This window comes from Citrus sinensis, chromosome 8, assembly GCF_022201045.2.
Source record: "Citrus sinensis cultivar Valencia sweet orange chromosome 8, DVS_A1.0, whole genome shotgun sequence".
In the NCBI taxonomy this organism is placed as follows: Eukaryota; Viridiplantae; Streptophyta; class Magnoliopsida; order Sapindales; family Rutaceae; genus Citrus; species Citrus sinensis.
Genome location: NC_068563.1, coordinates 16,365,866 through 16,393,504, shown reverse-complemented (window position 1 = coordinate 16,393,504; position 27,639 = coordinate 16,365,866). Strand labels below are relative to the sequence as shown.

Below are 27,639 nucleotides of genomic sequence, written 5' to 3'. Positions count from 1 at the left end.
CCCACGAGGAGGTGGATTTTAATTGTGTAAAATTAATTTTGTAAATGGGTGATTGGATTTGTGGTGGAAATGATTTGGAATATGCTAAAACTTAAATTAAAATGGCGAGAATAAATTCTAAAGTTGGAATTGAAATGGCGAGAATAAATTGAAGAGAATTCTATTAAAATGACGTACTTGGGTATCTGGATCCGTATCAACATGCATCATGGGCTAAATAATCCGTATTAATGCCAATTAAATCATGAGCGGGGAATCCACGCCTCATGAACCACGCTCTAATCAATATGGTGCTAAGGGCTTATCGTGCCAAATAATAATAACCTTATACTAGAGAGCCGGTGTAACCAAGGCGGTATCTAGACAAGATTATTATTATTTGTCGACGAGAAGTCAAAACATCCACAAAAACTAGAGGGGGAGAGAAAATAAATTTACCAAATTAAGCCCATGACACATGTTGAGACTTCACTTTCAATCCAAGCTTGAAAGAAAATTAGCCACTCATAATTGAACTAGGGGCAAAATGGAAATTTATTAAAATAAGAAGAAAATACAAGATGGAGAAGGAATTACCGAAAATGGATCCCAAAAATGGATTCAGAGATATCAAATTAGGGGGGAGAGGTCCCATTTTTATAGATACATGCAGTAAATCATGGTCATCGGATAAAAAACAGTTTGGACGCTCAAGATTGCGCCACGTCATCAGTCAACAGTACGCGGTTTGACCACGTGGATGAACAGTAATACGGTTTGACCCGGATGAATAGTAACGCGGTTTGACCCGGATGAACAGTAACGCAGTTTGGTTGAAAATAATCCTGTGTGATGCATGTACCGTACGCGAGATTTTTCGTCCACTGATATGCTGCCACGTCACCATCAACAGTACATAAGAATTTTAGCCCAACAGGCTAGTGACACCTCATCAGTCAATGCCACATCATCGGTTAATGCCACGTTATCGTCCGTCTATGTGAACAGTGTCGTGAACAGTAACGTATACAGTACCGCACACGTGAATAGTACCGTATATGTGAACAGTGCTATTTTTCCTTTTATGCTCCTCTTAAGGTTCTTGACCGTCCTGAGTTCAAAAGTGATGTCCGTTTTGCCATCTGATCTCTCGTTTATTGTGAAATAACTATGATGCCCCTAAAATACATAAAATACTTAATTAAAATAAAAAAAAACGGAATTAAATCAAAAGAATGTTAAATTCATAAAAGTAAAGGTGTTAGTAAGACTTGAAATGTAAAATGACCGTTTTCTCCTTTATAAATATGCATTTTATAACACTCAACACACCCCCCAACCAGTTTATTGCTAGTCCCTAGCAAATGAAGCGAAAATAAAATTCAAATTCAAATTCAAAATGATTTTTTTTTAAATTTAGAAACACTCGTGTTTATTCAATCAGATTAATGATAGCAATCAAATAAAAGTATAAGCATTATCTCCAGTCTAAAGCAACATCACACTCACATCAACCATCCACATGAATTAGCCTAGTAGACTTTGTTATATCTACTTTCAAGAATGACATGTCAAACCCCAAAATCTCACTGGAAGTAGTGACACTCTCACAAATAAATTAAACCCACTAAAAATAGTCACTCCAATGAATGGTAATTGAGAGAGAAAATAATAAAGAAGTGATATCACATGCTCTCACCAAGATGAAATAAATATGCCCTCAGCTTAGAAATAATACGATCTCAAGTCAAACAAAAATGCTAGTCAACCCACTTTATTTATCTTTTTTTTTTATTATGCATCACTACATCTTTTTAGCCCATATAACTAGCTTCTACTTCAAACTATAGTTCCCTAAAATCAAGAAGGACTTTTATTAGGACGTAACGTAGGCTGGGACATGGCTAACAAAGAAGGGAAATAAGGAAAACAAAGTGTATGTTTGAGAAAAATACAGAGAATTTTTTTTTTTGGAAATTGCAAGGTGGATTTCACCTATTATTTTTATTTTTATTCTTTTGAAACAACAACTTTTGTTTTTTTTTTTTGGCATAACTTCACTGAACAAAATAATTATTTACATTTTTCTCAAACATAAATAAGTGATGGAACTTATAAGACATCGGGTAATACTCCAAATCAGAGTGGGTGAAGATGATAAGTTGACAAAGAAAGGTTTTTTTTTTTTTTAAAGGCTCAAAAGGGTTAACTATGGATATTTAATAAAAGGGATGGTTAGAAAGGCTCAAACGGATCAAAGATGGCCTTTCCATCGTCTGTTAGGGCTCTAAATAATCATCCATATTTACTAGTTAGATGGGCCTCCCAATGTAACAACACACATTTTTTTCTTTTTTTTATTTTACAATTTCTTTTAAGGGTTAACTCAAAAGCAATTTAGAGATCGTGTGTAAAATAATAAACTGCTAAGCTGTATAAAGAGTGGGCAAAAGGGTTATTCTGCAAGAAAAATAATAGGCTCAAAAACTCACTTGGTACTTATTATGACATGTTCATTCCTTCAAGCAACTCACATTTGTCTCCGACCTCAACATGTAGAATAGCAAACATAACGTAACATCACTTAAGACCAAAGATAATACAAATACTAAAATTTGAAATTAATCATGTCATCCAATGTTAAAACAAATCACACAATTTTTTTTTTTTTCAAACAACATTCTACCCCCAACCTATTCTAAGCATGAAAGGAAAATATGCATGCAGAAATGTGAAAATGGATGCATAAAAACTAATTAAGAAAGTTACACGTAAAATGATAGAAAATAAAAATGATTTTTTTTTAAAAGAAGATGCGTTTCTAGAGCAACTACACTCCATATTCAGCTATCTTTGACTCAAAAGTTAGAAAATGTATATTTATAGAGGAGAAATTAAAAAGAAGAAGAAAAATGAACATCAAAACTTAATAAAGAAAAAGATTTTTTTTAAAATTTTTTAATTAATTTTTTTTTATTTTTTTTAAACGATGAAGATGCGTTTCTAGAGTCACTACCCTCCATATTCAGCCATCTTCAATACAAAAAGTTAGCAACAGTTAGTTTCTATAACAAAAAATTAGTAAAAACTTAACTAAAATTCCACAATTGTCGACTATTCCCTCTCCCCAATCAGAACGAAACATTGTCCTCAATGTTTGAAAGGAAAGAAATAGAGTTTAGAAGACATCACCTGGGTGGTGCAACACAAAAAAAAAAATATTTACAAGCGGAGAGTTAAATCTAATTTGTACTTCTTACTGCGGCTACTGTTACCATCATTATTTGGGCGCTCCAACACAAAGGTCCAGGGGTCTGGCTCCGGTTTATAAGCTTGTAACAGATCAAGTAGCTCATTAGCAGTGTGAGGACAAATAAAAAGTTTTTTCACATTAGAAGGAATGAAATAGTTTTTTATTGCATGGTTAAGAAATGCGATAAAGCCATTATAAAAGTTACTGACATTTAACAAACCGATGGATTTTTGGTGGATGTGCAGATGGGCCCAAGATGGCAGTGTGATAAGTGCCTCTAGTGTTGCAAGATCTCCTGGAAGGAAAATAAAAGCATCAGCATGATTAAGCATTTTAGTTATTCTTTCTTGCATACCTGAGACGACTAACTCATCTCCAGTTGATGAGTCAGACGAACTACCCAATGGTTTTAGGACTCTTGGGATGATGCCTAACACTTGACTTCCTCTAATAAAAGCTGCTTCTGAGACCATTTTTGATAACCCTCGGTTACCTCCTCCATACACCAAATGTAATTTTCTTGCTGCTATGCTTCGACCAAGATCGATGGCTGCCTCAACGAACTCTTTATGTTTGCCATAGGTAAATTCAGAAAGCACACAAATGTTCTTGAATTGTCTATTTGGAGTAGCTGCCATTTTGATACTTCTCAAAAAATAATTTGTGAGTGCTTGACAAAAAAAATCACATTTAAGAGTCTTGGTGACAGTGGGTCACAGTTGTATATGAGGTAACATGTCAGTGTCAAATAACGCGTAAAGCACGTGGATCGCGAGTCAAAAAGGAAACAGTAAAAAGGAAATAGCAAACAGTAATAAAATTATTAAAGACAATAATGCACACAATAAAACAATAGTGTAATAAAATAACAGTAAAGTGAAAGGATATTTACAGGTAGTTGCGACTGTGGCTCACATCTTCCTCTGGTTTTACGTCCAGAAACGGCTTGAACGCCCTCTATGGGTCGAGGATAGGCTTCCCATCCAGTTTTCTTATAAACTGGCAAACAAGGTCGTTTATAGTCAGATTCCCGAGACTATATCGTGCATGCTCTTTCTGAAATAATGGCCATAACTGGAGAATTGCTCCTTGCACATATCCATTGGGATGCGTTTCAAGAGACAAAAGGATATCATCCAATGACTCCTTATTCAAGCCATCCCTAATGAATTGAATCTTATCTTTCCTGTTATCAGACACCATTCCTAAAGAACATGGGTTTTTATTGCAACTCATTCTGGCACACTTATGACAAGCAACCGAAATTCTTCGAGCTCTTCATTTTCTTGCATAATTTCCTTTACCACAACCAGTCATGTATGCAATAAATTTTGAAGGTAACTCACCTGCCGATCGTACTTTCGCCTCAATTAACCAACGAATATCAGCAGGTATGTTATTCCTCATGAGGAATCGCATGCGTTCGGACCGAGCTTTATAGATCTTAAGGAGGGCATTCTGAGGAAGTGAAGGGAATCGCTTGTGAAGCTTCACTAGAATCTCGTTTCTATCCATACTTTCGCCTCAGAATATCAGTTATTATGGGAAACTGAAGTAACCGACTTGATTGTCACGGAGTACCGTTATCCGTCACTTCACCGGGGTAACAAACTAAAGCACACAAACAGAAAAACAAATTAAAACACACAAAGAAAATTAAAATCGTCCTCTTATTGAATTCACCTCAAGCTCCAACTGGATGTCGTAAACACTTCTCTCAATATCTCTGAGTTGGCTTTCTAGACCCTCAACATAGGATACTAACTCTGGTGGTTGTAGAGCCCAAATGCGATGTGTTTTACAAAATTGAATCTGCCTTTTGAGATGAGTTTTGACACGTTGAAGTGGTTTAAGAATGTTCAGGAGGAACGGTCTAAGCAAGGTACTCATAATTTAAAAATGATAAGAGAAAACTTAATAGTTAAACAAACACACTTATGCAAAAATAATTTCAATTAGCAAAAGAATAATATAAAGAAAGAAAGAAAGAAAAAATCAAATCACCGAAAAGAAAAAAAATCAATTCAAATTTGGTGGGTAATTCAAATTTATTTCGATGTCTTCTCCATGTGGTTGGTATTCTAGATATGGCTTTAATCTTTGACCATTAACTTTAAACGTGACACCGTTCTTTAGGTCCTTAATTTCAATTGCCCTATGTGGAAAAACAGTATGAACAATAAATGGGCCAGACTAACGAGAGCGTAACTTACCTGGGAATAGGTGCAAGCGAGAATTAAATAAAAGTACTTTCTGACCTAGAGTGCACGATTTTCTCATAATTTGCTTATCATGGAAGACTTTCATTCGTTGCTTGTAAATCTTGGCATTTTCGTATGTATCATTGCGAATTTCTTCAAGTTCTGCTAGTTGTAATCTTCTTTCTGAGCTGGCTTGCTGCATGTCAAAGTTGAATTTCTTGATGGCCCAATACGCACGATGCTCGAGTTCCACAGGTAGGTGGCAAGCTTTTCCATACACTAGCCTGTAGGGTGACATCCCAATCGGGGTCTTGAAAGCCGTTCTGTATGCCCATAATGCATCATCAAGTCTTAATGACCAATCTTTCCTGTCTGGCCTCACCGTTTTTTCTAATATGTGCTTTATTTCTCGATTGGATATCTCAACTTGGCCACTGGTTTGCAGATGATATGGAGTCGCGACTTTGTGTGTGATTGAATACTTTGTCAAAAGAGCTTTGAATGCTTTTTACAAAAGTGGGCACCACCATCACTGATTATTGCTCGAGGGAATCCAAAGCGTGAAACAATGTTGCTTTTCAAAAATCCTATCACCACCTTGTGATCATTGGTTCTACATGGAATTGCTTCTACCCATTTCGATACATAGTCAACAGCAACCAATATGTATTGATGGCCAAAAGAAGGGGGAAAGGGTCCCATGAAGTCAATACCCCATACATAAAAAATCTCAACCACTATAATTAGATTTAGTGGCATCATGTTCCTTCGTGTACTGCTCCCCATTCGTTGACACCTGTCACATGAAGAACAAAATGTGTAAGCATCTCAAAATATAGTTGGCCAATAAAAACCACATTGTAAAACTTTAGTTCCTGTTTTCTTAGCACTGAAATGGCCTCCACAAGCTTGTTCATGGCAGAATGAAAGAATATTCTGAATTTCATTTTCTGGGACACATCGTCTAACAATTTGATCAGCACAATACTTGAACAAATACGGGTCATCCCAAAAGAAATTCTTTATCTCTGCAAAGAATTTAGCCTTGTCTTGCTTGGTCTAATGCTCTAGAAGTTGACCTGTAACAAGATAATTAACTATATCAGCATACCATGGTAATACTTCCACACTCATTAATTGTTCACCTGGAAATGACTCATTCAATATTAATGGCTCTGTAATTGTGTCAAAATGGAGACGAGAGAGGTGGTCCGCCACAACATTTTCTGTCTCTTTCTTATCCTTGAATTCCAAGTCAAATTCCTGCAAAAGTAACACCCAACGAATTAGTCTAGCTTTTGCATCTTTCTTTTTGAGAAGATATTTAAGAGCAGCATGATCTGTGAACACGATTATTTTACAACCAATGAGATAAGATCGAAATTTCTCTAATGCAAACACTACTGCTAGCATTTCTTTTTCAGTAGTTGAATAGTTCAACTGTGCATCATTCAATGTCATACTAGCATAGTAAATAACGTGGGGAATTCAATCAACTCTTTGTCCTAATACTGCTCCTACTGTATAATCAGATGCATCACACATGAGCTCAAATGGTAAGCTCCAATTTGGGGCCTGAATGATGGGTGATGATGTCAATAATTGCTTTAGTTTTTCAAACGCCATAAGATATGAATCAGTAAAGATAAAAGGTACATCCTTAGCAAGTAGATTGCATAAGGGTCTAGAAACTTTGCTAAAATCTTTAATGAAACGTCTATAGAAACCAGCATGCCCAAGGAAAGATCTTGCTTCTCTGACTGTTTTAGGTGGAGGAAGATTAGAAATGAGATCCACCTTGGCTTTGTGAACCTCAATACCTTTGCTCGAAATGATGTGACCGAGAACAATACCTTGTTTTACCATAAAATGGCATTTCTCCCAATTTAAGACCAAGTTCTTCTCGATACATCTCTGCAGAACTAGTGTTAAATAATGTAAACATTGATCAAATGAATCACCAAAGACAGAAAAGTCATCTATAAAGACTTCAAGGAATCGTTCAACCATATCAGAAAAAATGCTCAACATGCATCGTTGAAATGTAGCAGGTGCATTACATAATCCAAATGGCATTCTCCTATATGCAAATGTGCCAAAAGGGCAAGTGAAAGTAGTTTTCTCCTGATCTTTTGGTGCTATGAGAATCTGATTATATCCTGAGTAGCCATCTAGAAAGCAATAAAATTCATGGCCTGCTAATCTATCAAGCATTTGATCAATAAATGGTAAAGGAAAATGATATTTACGTGTGACAGAATTCAACTTTCTATAATCAATGCATACACGCCATCCTGTAGTTACTCTAGTGGGTATCAATTCATTATCAGCATTCGTAACTATTGTGACTCCTGACTTTTTGGGGACAACTTGCACAGGAATGACCCATGAACTATCAGAAATTAGGTAAATGATACATGCATCTAATAGCTTAAGGACTTTAGTTCTAACAACTTATTTCATGTTAGGATTTAACCGACGTTGCATCTCCCTAGTAGTTTTAGCATTTTCATCAAGGTGAATGTAATGCATGCAGTCTACTGGGTTTATACCTTTAATGTCTGCTATGGTCCATACTAATGCTCCTTTGTGCTCTTTTAAAATATCCACAACTTACCTTTTTGTTCGTCATTTAGGGATGATGAGATGATTACCGGCAGAGTACTTTCTTCTCCCAAAAATGCATTTTCCAGAGTGTTGGGTAATGGTTTGAGCTCGAGTTTCGGTCGTGATTCTGATGATGGGATGAGTCTCTTCTCTGATGGTGCTAGTTGTTCAACTCTTGACTTCAATTTATTAGTGTCCATGGATGATGCTGAGTCAAGTAGGGCATTGACCTCATCGACCGATCTGTCAATATCAAAATCAAAACCAAAGTGAGTTAAACATGTTTGTAAAGGATCATCACTAAGGTTTGAAAAAAAAGTGTTATCAACTATTGTTTCAATTAAATCCACATCAACAATTCCATCATCTGCATTGTGAGGTTGTTTGGCAATATTGAAGATGTTCAGCTCCATAGTCATGTTGCCGAAGGACAACTGCATATTTCCAGTCCTGCATTTAATGTGAGCATTTGCAGTTGCCAAGAAAGGTCGGCCTAGAATAATGGGGATGTGCTTCCTTGAATCCTGTATTGGTTGAGTGTCAATTACAATGAAATCAACAGGAAAATAAAACTTGTCTACCTGGATAAGCACGTCCTCCACAATACCACGAGGTATTTTCGTGGACCGATCTGTAAGCTGTAACACCACTGGAGTTGGGTGTAATTCTCTCATTCCAAGTTTCACGAATACTGAATAAGGCAACAGATTTACACTAGCTACTTAATCCAACAAAGCATTCTCAATTGTGTGGTTCCCTATACTACATGAGATAGTGGGGGAGCCTGGGTCTTTGCATTTTAAAGGAATTTTATGTTGGAGTATAGAACTAACGTTTTCTGTTAAAACTGCCTTCTTTTGAACATGCATATTTCTCTTTTTAGTACAAAGGTCTTTAAGAAACTTGGCATAAGATGGAACTTGTTTAATAGCATCAAGCAAAGGGATGTTAACACTTACCTGTTTGAAGATTTCGAGAATCTCACCTGTGGATTTTCCCTTTTTTCCTTTAGCTAACCTCTGAGGAAATGGAGCTTTGGGAATATATTCTCGTGGGTTGGTTTCTTCTTTCTCCTCCGGTGATGAGTCCTCAACACTCACAGGTACAATTTGATTTTCTTTTGTCACCGGCATCTCCACTTTGTTGTCGACTTCTTTTCCTTTTCACAAGGTCATAACTGCTTTGACTTCTCCATGTTGCTGTGGTGAACTGGTACTTGCTTCATGCACTCCTTTAGGATTAGGCACTGGTTGACTTGGAAATTTACCTTTGTCAACAGTCATTGCCAAGGTCTGAACTGAAGAAGCAAGTTGTCCCACCATCTTTTCGAGGCTTGAAACTGATTGGGCTTGTGAATTGAAGCCTGCTCCCAACTCATTTCGTAGTCCATCAATGGTGTGGTTTTGTTGCTCAATTGTGGAGTGAGTAACATTCTTGAAATTCTGGAATGCATCCTCCCATGGTCTGGGTTGAGAGAAGTTTTGGTTCTGATTGTATGGTCTAAATGGTGGCTGAGAGGCTTGAGGATTTTGTGGAATTTGTTGCATTGGTGGAGCTGGAGCTGCTGGTCCATTCTGTTGGAATCCTTGAGACCATGAAAAATTGGGGTGGTCTCTCCATCCAGGGTTATATGTGTTGGGGTATGGGCTATAATTCGATGGTTTTCTCTTTACACCTATGGCATTGGCTTGATCGGAGTATGAGTCATGGTCATGTGGTTCTGTTGATTTAGCAGTCGATAACGATGCTATTTGTCGAGCAAGACCTTCAACCATCTCCTTGACTTCTTTGATTCCCGAAGTTGACTCGCCAATGTGAACCTCATTCACTCCTTTAATTCTTTTAGTATTCCTGAGTGATCGACTCCATTATTGGGAATTATCCGCTTGTCGCTGGAAGAATTCCTAAATTTCTGATGCACTTTTTGACATTAGCTCTCCTCCACTTGTTGCCATTAGCCATTCTTGCACATTTGGCAATAATCCCTCCAAAAAGTATTGGCATTAGTGCCATTTCTCGTACCCATGATGTGGACACTTCAAGAGTAGCCCATTGAATCGCTCCCATATTTCAAAAAACTGCTCGTCCTCTCTTTGGGTAAGCTCTGAGATTTCCCTGCGAATAACGTTGGTTTTATGCACTGGGAAATATTTATTCAAAAATTTAGTTACCATTTGTTCCCATGATGAAATGCTATTAGCAAGTAAAGTATTTAACCATGAACGAGCTCTATCCTTTAAAGAAAATGGGAATAATCTGAGTTTAATATCATCGTCTGAAAAATTTTCATATTTAAAAGTTTGACAAATTGCATAAAAATCATTCAGATGATTATATGGGTCCTCATTTTCTAGGCCATAAAATGTTGGGAGACAATTTAGCACACTGGGTTGTAATTCAAAACTCCTAGTAGCTAAATTTGGGTATCTTATGCATGATGTGCTCAAATTAGCTAAGGGACTAAAATAGTCCTTAAATGGCCTCTCCTGTGGTGCTTGTAAATCCATTTTATTTTTAACGTTCTTGTGCGTGTGAAGTGTTTTTTCTAGTTCAAGGTCTATAGGTTCAAGATTAGGTAATAATGACCTACGACCATGCATGCAAAACAAATAAAAAAAAATAAAGATGGGAACAAAACAAATAAAAATAAAGAAGCGGGAGAAATTATGATACTAACCTTATTGCGCTATTACAACCTTTTTATAAAAATACACAAAAACAAATACGTGAAATTAACTAAAAATTAAATTAAAACTTAATAAAGAAAATTAAATTAAGATAAACAAAAATTACAAAGAAAAATAACTTAAAAATTAAATTGCATAATTGTAAAGAATAGAGAAAGAAAAGAAATACTAACCTCTAAATGCAGATTCACTTTTTTTTTTCTTTTTCTTTTTTTTTTAAAAAATACAAGACAACAATTTAAAAGAAATTATTCACACAAATTAATTCTATGAATTAAAATTACTTACCTCCCCGGCAACGGCGCCAAAAACTTGTTGTGTAAATTTTAATGTACTCGCAAGCGCACGAATCTATTGTAGTATAGATCAATGGTAACGAGTGTCGATCCCACGAGGAGGTGGATTTTAATTATATGTAGAATTAATTTTGTAAATGGGTGGTTGAAATTGCGGTGGAAGTGATTTAAATTATCCTAAAATTGGAATTGAGATGGCGATAATAAATTCTAAAATTGGAATTGCAATGGCGAGAATAAATTGAAGCGAAATCTATTGAAATGACGTACTTGGGTATTTGGATCCGTATCAACATGCATCATGGGCTAAATAATCCGTATTAATGCCAATTAAATCATGAGGGGGGAATCCACACCTCATGAACCACGCTCTAATCAATATGGTGCTAAGGGCTTATCGTGCCAAATAATAATAACCTTGTACTCGAGGGCCGGTGAAACCAAGGCGGTACTAGACAAGAATATTATTATTTATCGACGAGAAGTAAAAACATCCACAAAAACGAGAGGGGAAGAGAAAATAAATTTATCAAATTAAGCCCATGACACATGTTGAGACTTCACCTTCAACCCAAGCTTGAAAGAAAATTAGCCACTCATAATTGAACTAGGGGCAAAATGGAAATTTATTAAAATAAGTAGAAAATACAAGATGGAGAAGGAATTACAGAAAATGGATCCCAAAAATGGATTCAGAGATATCAAATTAGGGGGGAGAGACCTCCTTTTTATAGATACATGGAGTAAATCATGGCCATCGGATTAAAAACAGTTTGGACGCTCAGGATTGCGCCACGTCATCAGTCAGCAGTACGCGGTTTGACCACGCGGATGAACAGTATCACGGTTTGACCCGGATGAATAGTAACACGGTTTGACCCGGATGAACAATAACGCAGTTTGGTTGAAAATAATCCTGTGTGATGCATGTACCGTACGCGAGATTTTTCGTCCACTGATATGCTGCCACATCACCATCAACAGTACATAAGAATTTTAGCCCAACAGGATCGTGACACCTCATTAGTTAATGCCACATCATCGGTCAATGCCACGTCATCATCCGTCTATGTGAACAGTGTCGTGAACAGTAACGTATACAGTACCGTACACGTGAATAGTAACGTACATGTGAACAATGCTATTTTTCCTTTTATGCTCCTCCTAAGGTTTTTGACCGTCATGAGTTCAAAAGTGATGTCTGTTTTGCCATCTGATCTCTCGTTTATTATGAAATGACTATGATGCCCCTAAAATACATAAAATACTTAATTAAAATAAAACAAACGGAATTAAATCAAAAGAAGGTTAAATTCATAAAAGTAAAGGTGTTAGTAAGACTTGAAATGTAAAATGACGGTTTTCTCCTTTATAAATATGCATTTTCTAACACTGAACAGTTAGCCCAAAATCTTGAAGTGAACAATGGATCTCTATCAGACACTATTGACACTGGAACTCCATGAAGCCTCACTATCTCCTTAATGAACAACTTAGCTAGTTGCCCTACATTGTCTGTACTCTTCCTTGCCAAGAAATGAGCTGATTTCGTCAATCGATCAACAATTACCCAAATGCAATCACATCCCCTCCTAGAACGAGGTAATCCAGAAACGAAATCCATTGTTATGTGTTCCCATTTCCACTGAGGAATATGAAGCGTTTGTAAAGTTCCTGCTGGTCTTTGATGTTCAATCTTTACTTGTTGGCAGACTAAACACCGAGACACAAAAGCAGCAATATCTCTCTTCATATTCCTCCACCAAAAACTTTGCTTTAGATCACGATACATCTTAGTACTACCAGGATGCATACTGTAAGATGATTCATGCGCTTCTCTTAAGATCTCTGCCTTCAACTCTTCCTCTGCTGGCACGCATAGTCTTTGCCCCAACCATAATGCATCTCCATTATCAAGTCTAAATCTGGGCTTATGTCCTTTGCTCACATCTTCATGGATTTTATTGAGTTCTATGTCGTTCTTTTGAGCTACCTTAACTTTATCAATTAAAGTGGGTTGGACTATTAAATGTGCTAACACGTCTGCTTGCCCATGAGTAACTACCTCAATCCCACATCTCCTCAAGTCCTTTACCAAAGGTGATTACATGGTGATAAGATGAGCCATGCAACCAGATGATTTCCTACTCAAGGCATCTGCTACCACGTTTGCCTTACCTGGACGGTAATTAATAGAACAATCAAAATCCTTTACCAACTTCAACCATCTTCTCTGCCTCAAATTCAATTCCTTTTGAGTAAACAAGTACTTCAAACTCTTATGATCGGTGAAGATCTCACAAGTCTCCTCATACAAATAGTGTCTCCAGATTTTTAGAGCAAACACTATAGCAGCCAATTCCAAATCGTGAGTTGGATAGTTTTGTTCATGATTCTTTAGCTGCCTAGAAGCATATGCTATAACCTTACCATGTTGCATTAAAACGCAACCCAAACCTTTTCTAGAAGCATTACTGTAAATTATAAAACCTCTACCTTCAGAAGGAAGAGTTGAAATGGGAGCAGTCACCAAATGACTCTTAAGCTCTTGGAAGCTCTTTTTACATGCCTCATCCCAATTGAACTTCACATTCTTCTTAGTCAAATTAGTCAATGGTGCTGCTATGCTAGAAAATCCTTTGACAAAGCACCTATAATAACCTGCCAATCCTAAGAAACTCCTTACTTCAGTCACACTAGAAGGCCTTTCCCAATTCACAATTACCTCCTCTTTGGCTGGATCTGCTGAAATACCATCCTTCGTCACTATATGTCCCAAAAACATCACACGATCAAGCCAAAACTCACATTTCTTAAATTTTCCATACAACTTCTTCTCCCGCAATGTTTCTAATACAACCCTCAGGTGCGTCTCATGCTCCTCCTTATTCTTAGAGTAAATCAATATGTCATCAATAAAGACGATGACAAACTGGTCAAGATAAGGTTGGAAGATCCTATTCATCAAATCCATGAACGCTGCAGGAGCATTAGTTATTCCAAAAGGCATAACTAACTAAGAACTCATAGTGTCCATAACGAGTTCGAAAAGCTGTCTTCGATACATCCTCACTTCTTATTTTCAATTGATGGTAGCCAGATCTAAATCAATTTTAGAGAATACCGCTGCACCTCATAATTGATCAAAGAGGTCATCAATTCGAGGAAGAGGGTATTTATTCTTGACAGTAACCATATTTAACTGCCGGTAATCAATACACAACCTCATTGAACCATCTTTCTTCTTTACGAACAAAATGAGAGCACCCCAAGGCGACACACTAGGACGGATGAAACCCTTATCTAGCAACTCTTGTAGCTGGACCTTTAGTTCTTTTAACTCAATGGGTGCCATCCGATATGGCGCCCTGGATGTAGGTGTAATACCGGGGACTAATTCTATAGTAAACTCAACCTCTTGATCTGGGGGTAGTCCAGGAAGATCTTCAGGAAATACATCAATAAACTCCCTTACAATAGGTATGTCTTCAAGGCACGCCCCATCGGGATGATCAGCAACTATATACGCTAAAAATCCTTCACACCTCTTCTTTAGCATTTTCATTGCCTTAACCATAGAAATCAAAGCTTTATGACTCTTATGATTCCCTTGAAAATGAAATTCTTCCTCGCCAGGTAGGCGAAAAATAATTTCCTTAGCAAAACAAGCTCCAGTTTTCCAATGGCATTCACCAGGGTGCCTCCTTTCACAATGTCAACAAATGGGTAGTTCTCCGAGCAGTGTCATCAGGAACACCCTTGTTATCCCAATTGTTACCTCCACCATTATACTTCTGGGAGTGAGGGCCCTGCCTATAAGAACTTCCATTTTGCGGTCCACCTTGTCGATTCTTCTTATTTCTCTGATCTCTTGTAACTTGAGCTTCAAGAACATCCTTCTCCGCAAGAATTGCTCGATCCACCAAATCGGCATAATTGTTAATCTTAAGGATGGTCAATCGCCCTTTAATGTTAAAACGTAACCCTTCCAGGAACTTTCTACACTTACTACCCTCATTAGCAACCAAGGTAGGAGCAAAACGAGAGAGTGCAGTAAATTGTTCCTCATACTCCACAACAGACTTTGTTCCTTGAGTCAACCTTAGGAAATCAGCCTCCATCTGATGTTGAACTCGTTTAGGAAAATACTTTTCATGAAAAGCCTCCAGAAATAACTCCCAAGTAATGGGTGCATCTTGCAAGCCAGCCCTTAAAAGACGAGATTTGGCATCCCACCAGTGGTCTGCCTCACCCTGAAGGACAAATAAGGCTAATATTACCCTTTGATCATCATTACAACCCATAGCCACAAATATCTTCTCCATCTGTTTTAGCCATGCCTCTGCAACCATGGGATCAGCAGTCCCCTGAAAGGTAAGTGGTCCCAATTTCTTAAATCGTTCTAAGTTCACCATAGCCCCATGATCTCTTGCGCCACCTTGCCTTTCAACTGGCACATTCTCTTGTGCCCCAACTCTGCCTCTAGCCATATCTTGAATTAACTTACTTTGTTGTTCCATCAATCTAAGCATTGCGCGCATAATAGGATTTCCTTCGTTAGCCATCTCGTGCAAGGTTGGGTCAGCGTCGTCAGCGATACCTAAAACATCTCTCGAGCTAGAGGCATGCCTAGCACCTCCCCTACGTGACATCTTTTGACTATAACATGGAGAATAAATAAATAAATAAAAGGGTAAATAATTCATAGCTAAAGGTCGTGCAAGCGCGCAGAGTACTGAATAAGTAGTATAACTAAGAAAATTTGTTATTGTAAACAAGAGCAAAAAGTAGTATAACTAAGATCTTTGACAAGAACTCCTCCTAAGATAAATTGTTCGATCCTGTCAATTTCTGTCCATCTCTTATTCTTAACACTTTTCATACCCATATTGTCCTTCTTCATGTCTACAAAACAAATGTAATCGATTTTATTAGACAATCTAATGAAATTGTAAAAGAAAGTCTACAGAATCCCAACCTAGTTGCTCTGATACCATAATTGTAACACCCTAAATCTAACACATGCGGAGCACGTGAAGAAAGAGGTTACTCACAAATCATAATCTTTATTCATAAGTTTCAAACTGAAATACCTCCAATTCTTATTCAAATAAATCCACAAATTCAAAACGTCTAATACTAAATAATCTCTCCCGAGGACATAAAAATAATAACAAAAGTCTCAAACTCCAAATTACATGTTCATAATAGAAATAACTAAATAGAAACACGAGTTTATTCCTCCTCTTATTCGAATAGCAACGGAAACAGAAAATTACTAACTCCAAAGCTAAGCGCCCCTCTCAAAGAAACTTAATCTACAAAAAGTAATGATGAGGGGTGAGCCGTCAATTCGGTAAGTAAAGCCATTTCTAACATACTAGGCCTATCGATACAAAAAAAATATTGCAAGCCTTCTTTTGTTAAAACATATATCATAATCCATAAATTTCATAAAACGATATATCACGATAACATAACATAAATTCTTAATAATTCAGAATATTCAAAAGCATATTTACTTACGAAGCAAATCATATAATACGTATACATAAAATAAAAGGTTAGCTCTTGTCACATAGTGTCACCTATAGTCCCGGTGACCCGGCCAGAAACAGAATCAGAATATCGTGTGCACACTCAAACAGAAACCCAGTACTGGTCCAGACAGATATATCGTATATTACGATCAGAAATCAGAATCAGAATCAGAATAACTATGGACAATGAGCCAAAACATTAAAAATCTCATACAATCATCAATAATTGAAATCAAACATAGGCACAAAACATTCGTATCAGTTTCATAAAAGTTCATATCAATAATTTAGGCTTGCATAACATTTTAAAGATAACATCATAAAAGGTTGTCATGTCATAAAATCATTTACATATTAAAAAGCATTTATAAAATACTTTGTTAAAAAGAATTTAGGTTTGAAAACATTTACATAAAACTAATTTTGTTATCAAAATCAATTAATCCTTTAAGTAGTATCAAAACATTTATACTTATAATAATAATATCAAAATACTTATACATATCCAGTACATTAGGAATGAAGTTACTTACCTCAAAAAATGAATGAATAAACACACCTCTAAGCTTCTAAGAGCCTCAATCACCTTCAATACCTTAAACAAATACAAGATATGACAATCAATAACTTATTCTAAGAATCTGATTTTCTAATTCATACCCGTACAGGTCTGATTCTCAGAATTTTAACTCTTAATTTAAGACTCAGAATGATATAATATCCTATGAAACTATTCTGGACATCCATGAGTACCCCATGTAAAATTTACAAGAGGATCCGATATCAAAAACATTTTAAAAACTATTTACTTCTCAGCAAATTCGAAACTGTTTTCACATAATCTAAACTAAACAGAACGGTTTCCGTGATTTGTATAAAATAAAATACTAATCAGAAAATTATAAAATTAAAATTGGGAATCCTAGACACATATATTAACATACATATAAACTTTCAGAATTTTCCAAGTTCATTTGGTGGTACAAATAGTGTTGTGAATCTGATGACAATACTGGAATCGCAGTTTTCCAGTGCAGTGGTTTCTATTTCCAAAATACGTTAAAATTGAATGAAATAAAATTTAATCAAGAAGCCCTACATGTCTAGTTTCCAGAAATTAAAATTTTATAAGAAAATTCATTCAGAAAATATAGGTTTAAATTCGAGATACTCATGCTGTCCAGAATTATCCTGTGCTTAATACGTCAAGGATTGATTAACTAAACTCATAATAAATCAAAACCCTAAACAACGCCTAAATACATTCTAAATCTTGCATTATGATCTACAACCATCTAGAATTGTGCCAATATAAGCCCTAGCTAGATAGAGTGATTAGAAATCTGTTGAGAACATGGAGAATAACTTACTTGTCACTTTGATTCTCTCCTAAACAAAGGTTTGAATCCTAAGATTTGGGTAGGAGCGTAAAGAGCAGCAGAGAAGAAGAATAAACGTTGTGAACTTAGGGTTATGGAAGGGGAAAAAGTATGCATTTATAGGGGATCTTAAGAAACCCTATTTAATAAGGACAAATAACCCTTTTCCAAAATTATCTCATAAATAACCTCTTAATAAGGGTTATAGGCCACCCATAATTCTCAATAAAAGCCCAATTTCCATAATTTAATATATATGGGCATTTGTGGCGTTACAGTTCTTGTGTGTTTAGTAAAATTGATCTTAAAAGTGGATATCATCAAATTATGATTAGAGAGGGAGATGAGTGGAAAACTGTCTTTAAAACAAAATATGGTTTATATGAGTGGTTAGTGATGCCATTTGGGTTATCTAATGTACCTAGCACTTTTATGAGGTTAATGAACCATGTTTTGTGTGCTTTTATTGGTACATTCGTAGTTGTTTATTTTTATGATTATTTGATCTATAGCAAAGGCTTAGATGAACACATTGAACATTTGCAAAGTGTATTGATTGTTTTAAGGAAGGAAAAGTTATATGCTAATTTGAAGAAGTGTTCCTTTTGTACAAATCAGATTGTTTTTCTTAGTTACGTTGTAAGTGCTAAAGGAATTGAGGTTGATGAAGAGAAGGTAAAGGCTATTAAAGAGGTAAGAAGTTTTCATGGTTTGGCTAGTTTTTATAGAAGATTTGTGAAAGATTTTAGCACCCTTGCTGCACCATTGACTGAAATTGAGAAGAAACATGTGGGATTTAAGTGGGGTAGTGAACAAGAAAGGGCATTTAATCTAATTAAGGAGAAATTGGTTTCTGCACCATTACTCACTTTATCCGATTTTGCTAAAACTTTTGAAATTGAGTGTGATGCTTCATGTATAGGTATTGGAGCTGTTTTGATGCAAGAAGGGCGTCCAATTGCTTATTTTAGTGAGAAATTGAGTGGAGCAGCCCTAAACTATTCTACATATGACAAGGAGATGTATTCATTGGTGAGAGCATTAGAAACTTGGCAACACTATCTTATACCTAAAGAGTTTGTTATACACACTGATCACGAGTCCTTGAAGCATTTGAAAGGGCAAGGTAAGTTGCATAAGAGACATGCCAAATGGGTTGAATTTATTGAGCCATTTCCCTATGTGATCAAAAACAAACAAGGTAAGGAGAATGTGGTGGCTGATGCATTATCTAGAAGATATGCACTTATCTCTACATTAAATGCAAAGTTGTTAGGATTTGAGTACATTAAAGAATTATATGTTAATGATCCTGATTTTGCTAATGTATTTAATGCTTGTGAGAAAGTTTCATTCGGTAAGTTCTATAGGCATGATGGGTTCTTATTTAGAGAAAATAAATTGTGTGTGCCCAATAGTTCTTTGCGTGAATTGCTTGTGTGTGAAACTCATAGGGGGAGGTTTAATGGGACATTTTGGCATTGCAAAGACTTTAGATATTTTAAAAGAACACTTCTTTTGGCCACATATGAAACGTGATGTTGAAAGAATATGTGAGAAGTATATCACTTGTAAACATGCTAAGTGTAGAGTTTTACCCCATGGATTGTATAACCCTATACCCATACCTAGTGAACCTTGGGTTGATATTTCTATGGACTTTGTTTTGGGTTTACCTAGGTCAAAAAGGGGAAAGGATTCTGTTTTTGTTGTTGTGGATAGGTTTTCAAAGATGGCACATTTCATTCCATGTCACAAAACTGATGATGCAACAAACATAGCTAATTTATTTTTCAAAGAAATAGTCAGATTGCATGGAGTACCAAGGAGCATAGTTTCAGATCGAGATGCTAAGTTCTTGAGACTGATGGACAAACTGAGGTTGTAAATAGAACTCTGTCTACTTTGTTGCGAGCCATTATTCAAAAGAACTTGAAAACTTGGGAAGAATGTTTGCCACATGTTGAATTTGCTTACAATAGAACTGTCCATTCAGCTACTAAATTTTCACCATTTGAGATTGTATATGGTTTTAATCCATCAACTCCTTTGGATTTATTACCTTTACCTATTGATGAGCGTGCTAGTATGGATGGTAAAAAGAAAGCTAAATTTGTCAAGCAATTGCATGAGAGAACGCGACAACACATAGAAAAGAGAACTGAACAATATGCTACTCAAGCCAACAAAGGACGTAAGTAAGTGGTTTTTCAGCCTGGAGATTGGGTGTGGGTGCATATGAGAAAGGAGAGGTTCTCGCACAAAGGCGTTCCAAGTTGCTTCCAAGGGGAGATGGTCCATTTCAAGTGGTTGCACGGATCAATGACAATGCCTACAAATTGGATCTTCCTGGTGGGTATAATGTAAGTGCTACTTTTAATGTTTCTGATCTTTTTCCTTTCGATGTAGGTGAAGATTCGAGGATGAATCCTTTTGAAGAGAGGGGGAATGATGAGAACCATCAAGGGAATACCATTAAAGCTTCAAGTGATCCTTTGCACATTCATGGAGGCCCAATTACAAGAGCTAGACCCAAAAAGATGCAAGTTCCATTAAATGGATTAATTGAGAAAATATGGATTGAAAATGCAATTCAAGATGCAAGACATCATCAATTGGGCTTGGAGAGAAGACAAGGCATTGTAGGCATTATTCAAGCTATTGGGAAGCCAAATACACAATTTGGATCAAATGCAGAAAGGGCAAATTCGGAATAAATCTGGTATTGATTGAGCCAGAATTAATATGCAAGCTATATACCGTTGGAAAGATAATTAAGTTAGCTTTCCAATGCATTTTACCGAGCTGGATTTGGAGTTCTCTAGAAGGAGTTATGATCAATTGATTACAACTTATTTAGGCTTGGGAATTCAAACAACTCCTTTGATTATTCAACTTCATTTATTTGTTTTGTGTCAAGTTTATCAATGTGTTAGGTAAGTCTATCATTAATAATAGTGGGTTGGTGAAGGCTTTTAAAGCACCCTTTGACAAATCTATACTTGGAGGGTTGTTCCAATGTTTCCGTTTGTATTTTTAGGATCTTGGGTTTCTTTTAGCCTATTTAAACTCAGCAACCTTGCTATGTAAAATAATTAAGAGATTAATGTTATTTGAATTTGAAAGATTATTCTTTCTTTGGTTCTTTTGAGAACTAGTGAACTTATCAAGAATTTGCATTCTTGTGGCATTACAAATTTAGACTTATCACTCACCTTCTCATTTATTTCTTGAATGTGGCGTCAATATCATTCTCTATACCTTTGGTTCATGTTTTTCTTAAGCATTGGATCAAGGTATTGTTTGTCATAAATCTGTTTAGAACTTTCTTGGGAAGTTGAAACTACAATTTAAGTGTGAGTTTCAAAGTTTCATTGTGGGGTTTCGTATCAGTCACTGGATAATAAGCAAAGACAGAAATATGGACAATATTATTGTAGCTAGCCAGTGTTGACTAGCCTCGAATATAAGCATATGAGCATATATATCATCATCAATGTGTAATGCAAATACCATATCTAACCCAAAATCTCACACCATACTTTCAATCAAGATTTACTCAAATAAAAAAAATAAAAAGATCTAACAACTCACACAATAGTATAAACAGAGCCGAGAGAGTAGCAGCGGTCAAGACAATTGAGACGGAGCAATAGTAGGGCCGAGATGAAGCGGCGGCGCCGGCAAAGATAGAGTACAGCAGTCGATTTGGGCACACTAAGAGAGAGTAAGAACCGTGAATAGATCGGGAGAGATAAGGAGAGAGAGTCAAAAAGATAAGGATGAAGAGGTCAAAGAGATAAGGATGAAGAGAGAGTTGTTGGAGTTTGCTTTTTCAATTTATTTTTTGAGTTTAGTTTTGTAATATGAGGAGAACATGGTAAACATGTTTTCACTTTGATAATTATGAAAGTGAATCTTAAATTTACAAATTCAGCCACCGAACACGTATTAACTTAGATCTATAAAAGGAAAATGAAAACAAAGCCTATAAAATGTTACCGAACATGCCCTTATTTTTTTAAGTTCATTTGTATTTTAGTTTAATTAGTTGTATGAACGCCAGCTAACTGAGTTGATAAAACCTCTTATCTTAAAATAAGAGATTTGATATTTGAATCTCACTCACATAAATAGGAAGAAATTGAGTTTTGATTAGATTAAATTAAAAAATGTATATTTTTTATTAAATTTACAATAATAAAAAATAAATTATAAAACTGACAAATATTTATTCCATTACAAACAATTAAGAAACACATGTTATAAAAAAATTTCCAGCAAAAACATTATTATTTTTTAATTTTTCAGACAAATGAGTAAATGCATTTCCACATTATTCATTTTTATATACCAGTTGAAAAGTAAACCAGCAACGCATCTTTTTTTTTTAACGCACACATTGACCAATTCATCTCTTTTGCTTGGGGTTGGACAATAAAGCACAACACAAACTCACTCCCAACTTCGTGAGTGTCAGAAGGCAACAAATTTTGTTGTGTTTACAAAGCAAAATTTTTTACTTTAATTTGGGGCCATGGAGAGCATCGTAAATAAGCTGAGGAATTTAGACGTGTACCCCAAAATTAACAAGGATTTCTATAGTCGTACTCTCTCTAGTGGCGTTATCACTTTGCTTTCCTCTCTTTTTATGCTCGTCTTTTTATTCTCTGAATTAAGTATGAACCTCTTTCTTTTTCCTTTTTCCTTTTTTATTGTGAAATGAAAATTATTTATTTCTATTATTTATTATTAGGCCTAATTTTTGGAGTAGCCCTAACTGAAGACATCGATAGTTTCAACATTGCATCTTCATTTTTGCAGGATTTTACCCCCACACTATTACTGAATAGAAGCTTTTAGTGGATACTTTTAGAGGCGAAACCCTGCATATTAATGTAATCGTGAAGTAATTTTGTTATTTGTTCAAATGTTAAAATACGACTCTGTTTATTATCATTGTTCGTAACTGTAGCTTTTAAAAAGTAGCTTTACAAAGTCAAGTTTCCCAAATGCTATCAACTTTTATTTCACACCAGTTGCCGCTAGAATAACACACTATCAAATAGAGCATATCCTTTTGATTTGATGGTTTTAATTGTTTTTAAACCGCTTTTCTACATGTTATTCTCATCTTCAAAGATTTACTCTCTCAATTTTTATCTTTTACTTAAGATACTTTCTTTTCCCATATAAGCAATAACTAATGGCGATATATTGATTAGCCTCATCTTTGTTGGATAATGCAGTTTCATATCACTTTTCCTGTCATTCCATGTTCATTACTCAGTGTTGATGCTATGGATATCAGCAGAGAGCAACATCTTGATATAGTATCCACAACAAACAATAATTAATTTATTGACTAAGTTATATTCAGTTTTGTTCCCCTTGTACTATAAGGAATAATGAATTGTCTATACTGTAGATTTTATTCAATCATATTGCTTTTGAGAAGTTTTCAGTGAATTTCATGTTTCTTTTGTTTTGACTTTACAGTTTTCTCTTGTAGAGACATGATATATTCAAGAAAATGATTGATGCTCATGCTAATTATTGTGCAAATTTTATTGAACTCGCAAGTGCACAAATCTATTGTAGAATAGATCAACGGTGACGAGTGTCGATCTCACGAGGAGGTGGATTTTAATTGCATGTAAAGTTAATTTTCTAAGTGGGTGGTTGGAATTGTGGTGAAAGTGATTTAGACTATCCTAAAATTTAAATTAGAATGGCGGGAATAAATTAAAGTGAAACTATTGAAATGAAGTGCTTGGGTCTCTGAATCTACACTCAACATGCACCATGAGCTTAATATTCCTTATTAGTGCCAATTAAATCATGAGGGAGGTTTCCACTCCTCATGAACCTTACTCCAATAAATATGGTGCTAAGTGCTCATCGTGCCAAATAGTAATAACCTTACACTAAGGAGACGGTTATACCAGTACAATATCTAGACAAGATTATTACTATCTGTCTACTAGATTTGCAAAAAGAAAGGTCATTTTGCCAAAGATTGCCCAGTTAAACCTCAGAAAGCAATCAAGCTTATCCAACACCTAGAATCCACTACATATTTTTCCCCAACCACAGACCAAATTAAACACTTGTTTTCTAAACAAAAAGAGCCAACTGATGATATAGTCTTTGCCTTACTAGTAGAATCCAGTGATTCAGACAGTTCTGATTTTGATACCATCTACACAGTCCAACCTTCCTCCATTCTCATTTATGACCATCTACAAATCCATGATTAAGCCCTTCACCAGCATTCTAAAGATCTATTCTTTAGCCAATTCACCACCCTCATACCAAGCCATTATAGATCAAATCCTCAAATTTTGCCCTAAAAACCATAGCCTTTTTACCCATCCAAACCCGTTGTGGAAAAACCCAAAGTTCTTCATATCCTTACATTTTAAACTAAATGAAGATAGCAACCCAACAAAAACTACCCATACAGGCATGACCCCAGAAGACCTTATTTTGGCCCAACAAGAATGTGCCCAATTGCTAAAACAAGGCCTCATTAAACCCATTTAGCTTATAATAAAGCAAAGACATCCGCTTGTAGTGATAATGAAGATCTTTTGTGTTGAGGGAACAACATTTCATGTTAAGATAATCATGCCTTACGGCTTCAAAAATAGCACTTGGTTCTCCAATAAATTGATCATAGAGAATGGCTAAAGCCTGAGAGACATCAAAAATCTAGATGAACTGATGTTGTCTATATTGTCCAAGACTATCAAACCAATATCGAAGAGAACTTGTAAACTGAGTACTGAATTCTCGTAGAACAGATTGGGTTGTTGCATTTGGAGCTAGCATCTGGAGATCAATCCAAGCAGACAACTCTTGTAGCCTTTCCCTCTACTTTGTGGGAGGAATATCATTAAAAGTAAACCATGGTCCATTTGAGGGTTTGGAGACTTTTGGCTAAGGTGGAATTGACTTAGAAGATTCACCAGTTTCACTAGTTTCATGATTTTCTTCATCAGTGTCAACAGGTTCAGTTCTTAGGCCAGTGTCAGTGGCACCAGACTATTCAGTAGGTTCTGCCATGAGAAGTCTGGAAATATCAACTAGATTTGAATCAGAAGTGTCTGAATCAGACAAATCAGATAACTCAATGGATGATGATTCTGATTGTGAAGGAGAATTTTCAGTAGAAGAATCTAGAGATGGAGAATGGGAAATTTGATGAACAGAATATTGGTACATGGGTTGTTTTTCTAGGGAAATAGAAGTTTGGAATGGCAATGGTTGAGTAGATTCGATTCAGGTAAAGAAATTGGTGATAAAGAGGGTGATGGTTCAAATCTGGATGTCTGAGGATTGTGCTGGGGAGTGGGTTTTGGAACTGGGATTGATTTTGGTATTTTCTTCGGTTTTGATTGAGGTCGGGGATTAGGAGGAAACAGCGTATGGGTCATGCCAAAAATTTTCAAAGGTTCATATGTTCGGGAAGAAGTTGATGGTAAGAAAGGATGATAGGTAGGATTAATTACTGGTAATGGAGCAGAACTCATAAAAATGGTAGGCTAGACCTTTTCTGAATCAATCCTGGCAATTTTACCTTTCAAAGTTCTTATCTCAGCTTCTTTTTTATCAAAATCAGGACTATAGACTCGTTGAGCAATCATAGCCCGTAGTTCAGAGTCAAGTTGAGTAACTCTGTTATGAAGATTTTGATAAATCTGACTTAACTTATCTGAGATAGTATCAACCTTTTTCTCAACCTGGTTAGTTTTGTGAGTAATGTTGTCTACCTTATGATGCAAGGTAGTGAGTGCTTGGTTCTGTGCAACAGCATTTTGAGTTTGCCAGTTTAAAACTGCCTCAAAAGAACGAGATTCTTCTAAATGGCCAGCAGGAGTTACTGCAGATGGGACTAGGGATGGCAAAACCCCAAACCGGGTCCGAGTATTGCAATGACCGGACCCTGCCCGGATGCCACCGGTCCGAGTCCCAATCCGGCCGAGTTTTAATCCGGGTACCCGAATTTTATATTTTTTAATATTATATGTGCATATATTTTTTTATTTTTTGGTAATTTTATAAGTTTTAAATTTATTTCAATAAAATTTGACATGAAAATATAAACTTTAAGTGCTTAAAACTTTATATATGTATAATAAATGAGTCAAATAAATATAAATATTTAAAATAATATATATTTTATAATTTTTTTTAATAAAATCCGGGTTCCGGGTTTATCAAGTGATGCCCAAGACCAACCTGGCTTCATACCCGGGCCGGATAATACCTGACCCACAACGCCCAGGTACGGTCCGGGTCTAGACCGGGCAGGTATTTTTGCCACCTTTAAATGGGACAAATGGTTTGGAGACGAAACTTTTTTGTTGGTCAATTTGTTTTTGCAAAGGTGGAAACTGGGCTTGGTATTCTGTAGATGTTGATGGGGGAAAACATTATACAGGGTTGTATTTTAGGAACGGGGATTAACAGGGGTGGTTTCATAGGTTGATTGTGTTTTGCAATTGAGCAAAGCGGGTTCATGTTTTCGGATCCAAGCAAGACCTTTGTTGTAGATGGGTAAAGATGCTCGAGAATCAGACTCAGGTGGATCTTCAGGATGAGTAGCATGGTATCGGCAAGCTGGAAAAATAATCTTTTTAGACTTGCGCTTGCGTCTTCTGGGTTCGTCATCATTTTCTTAAATATCTTCCCAACAAGGACAACCTGCATCACTGTTGCCTGAGGCTGGGACATCCCACAAGAAATGTCCATGGAGTTTTGCTGGGTATATGGGAAAATCTTGATCATTAAAGGCTTGAATGGGTAGGTTTTCTTGTTTTATGTGGACAGAAGTGATCATTGAAGAATAGGTAAAAGATAATCTGGGTGGTTTTGAAGACGAACTGGGTGGTGGTTTAAAAGTAAGAAGAATAGTTCCATCTGAATTTTTCTAAAAATGACTTTCAGAAGTTTGTATGGGTTCAAAATTTTGATGAAATTGTTCATAATTGGACAACCATTCTAAAGGCATGAGTTTGATCAATTCGTGTCGAGGAATTTGCATTGGTATTTGAATAATGGTTGGGATCTCATCAGATTCTGCAAGAATCATAAGAGCTTCTGAATTTGGAGCCTGTGGAGTTGGCAAATCCAAAACATGATTTTGCAGCCTATAAACAAGCTGATGGTGCAGGGTAGCTATTTTAGCTGAGGTTATTTGTTCCTTGGAGCTGGATCTAGACTTTTAAAGTAGTGGCATGATTGGAATCAAGAAGTGAAAGATTAAAATTGGGATAAAAGGTAAGTAAAGCACTTCCGGCATGGAGAGTGGTGAGAACTGTGCCAATGATGGCATGCTGATATTGCTTAATCCTAGTGTCAAGTAAAGCAATTCTAGCCGTAACAGGTAAGCCTTTCCAGCCACGAAAAGTGAGGATAAGGCGGACACCTCCAAGGTGAAGATGTGTATAGCCTTCACATTTCCATGTAGAGATCAATTTTGAGGGGATCTCAAGAGTGACATATTGTTCAGCTGTAGTAGCTTGCAAAGCACATTGATTGAGTCGGGATGACTAGATGTATTCTTTAGGATGAGGTCGTTTGGTGGAAATCAGGGTCTTGATACTTCTGGTAAAAGAAGGCTTTTTATACAGGTGATATGGACTGATGAGAGGTAAAGAAGATTCATTGATTTGAATAGATTCAGGAACAT

At 36.1% G+C, this 27,639-nt stretch overlaps 1 protein-coding gene and 1 pseudogene across 1 annotated transcript; both read right to left on the bottom strand.

The window, feature by feature from the left end:
* Positions 1 to 9,308, bottom strand: part of LOC127899350 (uncharacterized) — a 68,969-nt pseudogene extending 59,661 nt beyond the window's left edge.
* Positions 9,309 to 14,730: 5,422 nt separating this feature from the next.
* Positions 14,731 to 15,675, bottom strand: LOC127899349 (uncharacterized). The gene has a single exon (XM_052432706.1). The coding sequence runs from the start codon at positions 15,673 to 15,675 to the stop codon at positions 14,731 to 14,733; it is 945 nt and encodes a 314-aa protein (XP_052288666.1).
* Between the last annotated feature and the right edge of the window lie 11,964 nt (positions 15,676 to 27,639).

What these genes read in the sequence shown, in the direction of transcription:
- LOC127899349 (XM_052432706.1), bottom strand. Translation starts at nt 15,675, where the DNA reads ATGTCACGTAGGGGAGGTGCTAGGCATGCCTCTAGCTCGAGAGATGTT.